The sequence below is a fragment of the Benincasa hispida genome, chromosome 2 (assembly GCF_027475165.1).
Source record: "Benincasa hispida cultivar pf3 chromosome 2, pf3_genome.v1.1, whole genome shotgun sequence".
In the NCBI taxonomy this organism is placed as follows: domain Eukaryota; kingdom Viridiplantae; phylum Streptophyta; class Magnoliopsida; order Cucurbitales; family Cucurbitaceae; genus Benincasa; species Benincasa hispida.
In genome coordinates this window covers 24,952,105-24,959,541 of record NC_143479.1, presented here as the reverse complement: position 1 = coordinate 24,959,541, position 7,437 = coordinate 24,952,105, and the positions used below count along the sequence as shown (strand labels likewise).

At 25.7% G+C, this 7,437-nt stretch overlaps 1 protein-coding gene across 1 annotated transcript; it reads left to right on the top strand.

Moving 5' to 3' along the window:
- The first annotated feature begins 4,824 nt into the window (after positions 1-4,824).
- Positions 4,825-6,935, top strand: LOC120072266 (glyoxylase I 4-like). The gene is made up of 3 exons (XM_039024698.2): positions 4,825-5,066; positions 5,195-5,300; positions 6,318-6,935. The coding sequence occupies exons 1-3, from the start codon at positions 4,924-4,926 to the stop codon at positions 6,642-6,644; spliced, it is 576 nt and encodes a 191-aa protein (XP_038880626.1). The 5' UTR covers positions 4,825-4,923; the 3' UTR covers positions 6,645-6,935.
- The last annotated feature ends 502 nt before the right edge of the window (positions 6,936-7,437 follow it).

The window sequence follows — 7,437 nt, the reverse complement described above, 5'->3', positions numbered from 1 at the left end:
ACTTACTTTTTATTTTTTAAATTTAAAATTTACTAAATAATAATTTACTTTAGTTTTTCTATAAGTACAATTGCCAACCAATTTAAAAGCTACATCAAACTCAAATGAATCTATAATCCTTTACTACATTCTCAAGAAATTGAAACCAGCGTGGTGTAGGCTTTCTTTATTTTGTACGTATCATATATTTTATAAATCAACAAATTCTCAGTTCGAATTAAATCAGTGTAAATCAAATGAGATTGTCTCCCTAATTCTACATCAATAGAAATAATTAGGCTAAATTATTTTTAAAAATACCTTTGAATTTTTCACTTTTTGTGTAAAAAATATTCTTGCTTTCAGAAATTTAAAAAATACCCTTAAATTTTTAAGAATGGTTAAAAAATATCCTTAAATTTTCAAGAAAAGTTAAAAAAGAATACACTTACCATTAGTTTTGAATGGAAACCGTTGAAATTTTATTTCAAAAATATCCTTAAACTTTAAAAGTTTTAAAACTACTTACAAACTTATGGAAAAGTTTAACTTAATATATGAACAAAAGTTGTTTTTAACACCTCATTGCAAAAATACCTCTAAACTTTAAAAAAGTTGCAATAGTACCATTATCTTAAAAAATATATATAATTTATTAACACTGTGTTACCTCTCTCTTTCATATCCTCTAACTCTCCTACTTCAATCTATGACGTAACACTTCTCTATATTATCTATTTTTTCTCCTTTTTTACTCTCCTTCTTGTTGACTTTTTGACCTTTGTCTATGTCATTAAAAAAAAAAAGAAATACCCCTTCAATTAAAGTATATAGATTATAATAAAAAGAAAAAAGAATAATGGAACCACCAAAGGAACCTTAAGTCTTATGTGTTTTAACAAGGTTGTATTAGTTGAGTATTGTGTGCTAATAACCAAATATATTTATATTCTTTATGCATTTAGCTATTTATCGTTTTGGTAAGGGAATATTTTGAATTTCTAATCTTGTAAGATTTTGTTGCATGTTTTGGTTTATATTTTGTTGTTAGGAAATTAGTGTAAAATTGGATAAATGGGAGGATAAACTGAAAGTATCTATAGAGGGAAAAAAAAGAATATTTATATAATTTGTTTTAAAATTGATTCATTTCAAACTCAGGAAAACTTCACACAAATTGATCACTCTACCAACAGTGAGAACATTTTGAAACTTTGTTTTTATAAGGCTACAAGTATTAATGCAACCTATGAAAGTTCGAGGTTATTTTTTTTTTTTTTTAAGTTTAAGGATATTTTTAATGTTTTTAAAGTTCAGAGGTATTTTTTAAACAAAACACTAACTATTTTCATCTAAAACCAACGATAAGGGTACTTTTGAACTTTTTTAGCAAGTTTAAGAGTATTTTTATAACTTTTAAAATTTCAAACGTATTTTTGACATAAAATATAAAGTTTAAGGATATTTTATATAATTTAATCCAATTATAAAAAAATTTCATATTTTATTTGGTAGAATAATCGTTCCTACTCAAAAAGTTACAAAATACAAAATTCTTATAGACAAATAATGGGTTGGGGACAAGGAATAAAAGTGGTAATTGCAACTTTAATAAAAATAAATAAATTGAAAATTAGACATGTGTCCCTAGTTTTTGCTTTTTTTTGTAAATATGGTAAATCTCACCTATGCAATCATGATTGACTGACTTTCGCTTAAAATTTGATTGCTATCTGATTTTCATTTGATGTTTATTGTTACATGATTGTTATCTGATTACTATATGATATACTAATTTTCAATGATACTGGTTGTTGTCTGATTACTGTTTGATTGTTATTTTATACTGATTGTTATCCAATTACTATCTTATATTGATTTGCTATCTAATACTGAACCACTGGTTGTCAATAATACATATTGCTATATGATAATGATAGTCAAATTATCAATGATATTGTTGCTTGATTGTTGTTTAATTAAAACAATCAAATAGCAATCAGTGATTTCGATTGCTATTGATTGCTATCTAATTGCTATTTGATACTGAGTACTTTGTGATTGCTATTTGATTATCATAAAATTTCTATTTGATGTTTGGAGCCATAATTAGGATAGCTGAAAAAATAATTATTTGACGTAATTTGATATGAGATTTGATAACTGAGGATTTGGAGATTTTGAAAGATTTGTAATTTAGAAATTTAAAATTGAAGTGGAAAATTTTGATTTATGGGTTTTACTATGAAATTTGAAGTTTAAAACAATATATATATGAAAAGAAAAAGGATAAAAGCACACATGTTTAGAATTTATACACTTAGAATATCATGTTTATAAAATAAAACATACATGTTTTACTTTAAAATAAGTTATTGATTGAATGTTGATTGATATTATATTTTTTATCGACACACTTGAAATGTTAATTATTGTAAGATATGTTGTTAATATATCACATTTTTCTTCTTCACTCTGAGGGAATGTGATGATAGAATGAGTTTGCAAATATATTCAGCAGGGAGGGAGTAAGGAATGAAGAAGCAAATCATCAATAGGCTAACAATAGTCATACTACCAATCTATGCCTTTTTCATCTAAATTAGAAGGTTTGAAAATACAAGAATTTTAATGCTAAGGCCACCTATTAATTTGATAGTATTATTTTTTCTAAACAAAATTATTCATTTAAAAGGCTAAAATTAACACTAAAACTTACACTAGAATTGCAAACTCAATGCCAATGCTATCATCACATGGTTTAAAAAAAGGATAAAGAGGTAAAGATTGGTTAAAAAAATTAAATAAAGAAAGAAAGAAGAGATATGATGATAAAAGAAGAAACCCATAAATCAAAGGGACAGAGGAGAAAGATGTGTTTGCCATACCTGCAATTTCAAGAAATTTGAAGTCACGTTCTTTATTTGTCTAAATATATTTGTCACGGGTACAATTTTCCAAAAAAAAAAATGATAAATACATTTGTTTTCTTTTCATTTTTTTATCATGTTAGCAATATTTAAAATGTATATTATAAATATATTGACTCACAATATCACCAAATAAAAATAATAAACCAATAAGGAAACTAAAAATTAAATTAAATTTAACTACAAGTTGGTTTTTGGGATATGATTATGTTGAAATGTCTGCTACTTATTCCATCTGTCCCTCATAAAATTAAAAAAAAAAAAAAAGTTGGAAAAATTCTCTGAAAAAACTAAGGAAACATAAACTTCCAAAGAAGAAGAAGCGTTAGTAAAATCCAAAACCTAAATATTTAGATTTTTTTTTTTTACACTTTTTGATTTTATTAATCCATTGAACTAAGTTTGACCAATTAATTCTTGACTGAGTTTGTTCACCAATTTTTTTTTCATTGGTTTTTTCAGGTGCTAATATTATTTTGTTTTTAATTTTATTTATTTATTTTAAATTCAGCTTCTTAACCTATCTCCCCAACTTCCATGTCTATAGTTTTACTTTTTAGAATAATCTTGGAATCTTAATAAACCATAATTCAAGAAGTAAAAACACACTTTTCCAAAAACCATTTTTTAGTCCTTAAAATTATTTCTAATTTTTTTTTCTGAATAATTTGTTAAAAAACTATGTTACCACTTATTACAAAAAAATAAAATAAAATTAAATTAAAAAAAAAAAACAGTTTAAATGTGACACAGACTTCTAATAGACCATTTTATGAGACAATATACTGAAAAATAGTAATTTTTAATATAATTTAGGGAATAAGATAAGATGCACTTATTATCATTTTACAAATCGACGTGTTTTTCTCATTTACTCCTGCAACTGTTGAGTTAAAGAAAAGTACTAAGTTTAAAATAGGTTTACTTACCATGAGCTTTTAAGTAATGGAAATTATTTTAAATGATAAAATTATTGAAAATATTTATAAATAATAATAAAATATTACAGTTCATCGATGATAGATCGCAATAGACTTATCTATGTCTATTATGACATAATAGACATAAATAGTAGTCTATCACGGTCTATCACATGTAGATAGTGGAATTTTACCATATTTATAAATATTTTGATTATTTTTCTGTATTTGAATGAAGAAAAGAAAATCTTTCTTCCCCTTTAATCATGGATGCAAATTAACCAAAAAAAATCCCACTAAAATCCCAAATTAAAAGCAAACAAATTCATTATATTTTGTTGGAGTATTCAAATGACCCTACAATCTGAACAACCTAGACTATCCAACCAAAAATGTAAGGGTTAAGTTGGATTAAATGTTAAACTTTTTCTATTTTTGTTGAGTTCGGTGGGTCGTGGATTGGTTAAAAAAATCTATAATATATATATTCATTTAAAGCTTAATTAATTTATGAATTTTTAATTTTTAAAATTTTTGTGATATTTGTCTTTGTTTAAAATTTGTAATAAATATCATAAATATTTGATATTTAACATTTGAATTTTATGAGATTTTAGTTATTAATCCTGTGTTGTAGATAAATTTACATATTTTTAATTAAGTGTTGGATCGGAGACTTTATTTGAATGTTTTGGATTGCCAATCTAACGAACTTGAAATTTTAGATTGATCCAAAAAATACTCTCAATCCAACTTATGTACGCACCTAATACTTTGACAAAGTCAAAATTAAAAAGATTACATCTCTCTTCCAGCTCTTCAGTTTACTTGGAAATCAAAGCAGACAAAAAGTTATGCTAATCAAATAATAATTCTTTCCAACAAGATCATCTAACCATAACATTAAATTAATTAATCAATCAAAACCAAATAAATTAAAAATTCTCTCCAACTCAATCCAATATATAAACCCCCAAAGGCAGTGCAGAAATTTCAATCCAACAACAACAAATTCCATTTGCTCCTTTCCTCTTTTTGGGGTTCTTAATTTATAAAAAACACAACCTTCTGATTTTGAATTTCTTTGAGTAAAGATGAAGAACCCTCTTCTTCTCAAGTCTGTGAATCACATTTCAATAGTTTGCAATTCATTGGAGAAATCTTTGGAATTTTATCAGAAAGTCCTTGGGTTTTATCCTATTAAAAGACCTACCTCCTTTACCTTCCATGGTGCATGGTATTGTATTTGTTTTTTTTTTTTTTTCTCTCTAAACCCAAGATCATTTTCTATTTTTATTTTTATTTTTATTTCAAAAAATTATTATGACTTTTTTTTTTTTTTTTTTTTTTTTTTTAATGAAATAGGTTGTACAACTATGGCATTGGAATACATCTTCTTCAATCTGATGAACCTGATAACATGCCCAAGAAAAGAGTCATCAAGCCTAAAGATAATCATCTTTCATTTCAGGTCCCTCTTTATTTTCATTTTTAAATTAATTTTAGGATATAACGATTTAGTCATTGTTGTGAAAAATAATGTATTTTATATTAAGCCTTATAATCCACAATCTTATAAATGATTTGCATATTTGTTAAGTACAATGGTTGAATTCTTAGCCAAATTTCAAAAATAAAAACTATTTTTTTTAGTTCTCAAAATTTTACTTTGTTTTTTAAACTATTAGTGAAAAGTAGATAACAAAGAAAGAAATTTGGTGGTGAAAGTAGTGTCCATAGGTTTAAAAAAATATTAAACAAAATGGTTACCAAAACATGCCTTTGGTTTTTTAAAATTATGCCTATTTTTTTTTTTCATTTTGTCACTATAGTTTGCATCTTTCCTAAGTGCAAGAATTGAATTCTTAGTCAGATTCTAAAAGCAAAACAAAGTTTTTAAAAAATATTTTAAAAAAAAAAACTAATTTTGGCCACGGGAAATGATGAGGACACTAAAGATGTGTCAACCTAATTAAGATATTTGGATTCGCCAATGGATCCCATAACTTTTTGTGAATTGTCCAAAAAAAAAAAAAAATCTAGTTTTCAAAATTTGACTTGGTTTTTAAAAACATGGGTAGAACTAAAAAAAGTAGATAACAAACAAGAAACCTTGAAGTAGAATGGGTATCTATAGGCAATCAAATGAGACCCTAGTTTGCTAAGTTCTTATTTGATTTATGAAAACATGAATAGAAAATTTATAACAAAACATAAATCTATAGGTAGAAGTAGTATTTATAATCTTAATTTTTTAAAATTAAAAAAAAATAATTAGTTATAAAACAACTTGAGCCTAAATTGGGAAGACTAAATTATTACGGAACCAAATGCATATTATATATATATATATATATATATATAAAACTATTGTTTAGAATATGATGACATTTGAAATTTAAACCAACAAAATTTTAGAAAAATACGGAAAATAGAGATGTTACATATATGTGTAGTCTCAACGTAATTTTTATCATTAATATGGCAGAGCGAAAACATGGCGATAACGGAGAAGCAACTAAAAGAGATGAGAATCGAGTACGTGAAATGCGAGGTGGAAGACGACGGGATCTTCATCGATCAGCTCTTCTTCCACGACCCTGATGGCCTAATGATCGAAGTCTGCAATTGCGAGAACCTCCCTGTAATGCCGGTGTCTGGAGGCGGTGACTCCCTACCACCACCACCGCCGATGCAGCTCGTTTGTGGAGTATTCAACAAAATGAGCAAGAACAAAAGCTACAGCAAATTCAAAACGGCACCGTTCAGAGGATGCAGCTCCAACAACTTCTCATCAACATCGCATGAAAATTAAGATTCCATTTGATAACCATATGATTTTTTTTATTTTGTTTTTGAAAATTAAGCATATAGATATTAGTTTTCCTCCAAATTTCTTCCTTCGTTATCTATGTGTTTTTATCAATGGTTTAGAAAAATCAATCAAAAATTTGAAAACTAAATAAAGTGGCTTTTAAAAATTTGTTTTTATTTTTGGAATTTGACTAATAATTCAACCATTGTATCTAAAGAAAAAAGTAAATTATTGTAAGATATAGGAAGAAAATAGGCTTAATTTTCAAAAACCAAAAATAAAAAACGAACTGGTTACCAAATGAGACTTTCTTTTATATTTATATCTATTTAAAGGCTAGGCTTTTTATTTGGTAACTTTGTAATATATTATTTGTGGCTTACTTATATGGTAATCAATGAAACTTCTAATAATTATAATTAATTCAAATTAAATTATGAATACATCATTATTAAAAAAAAAAAAACGATTTCTACGGCGTAAACAGTTTTATTGGCTATTTGGGGTGCAGAATTGAGATAGAATGTCTGGAGTTCATATATCATTCATATATCTGTGGAGTTCATTTGGGATGCAGAGTTATTTGGTTTGAGTTCATATGTCTGTGTTTAGGGTGTAAAGTTCATATATCTGGCTATCGTATGCAATTTTTTATACTTTTTTATTCAATAATATGCTTTTATGATTATTATTTTTGTTTTGAAACTTTTTTGTTCAATAATTCTACCCATATTTGTTTGAAAAAAATATGGATTGTAATTTTTCTTTTAATTTTTAAAATTTTTCTTTTTTT

Coding starts and splice junctions, on each gene's coding strand:
- LOC120072266 (XM_039024698.2), top strand. CDS start 4,924: ATGAAGAACCCTCTTCTTCTCAAGTCTGTGAATCACATTTCAATAGTT. Junction 5,067..5,194: donor TTTACCTTCCATGGTGCATG/GTATTGTATTTG, acceptor TTAATGAAATAG/GTTGTACAACTATGGCATTG. Junction 5,301..6,317: donor ATAATCATCTTTCATTTCAG/GTCCCTCTTTAT, acceptor TTAATATGGCAG/AGCGAAAACATGGCGATAAC.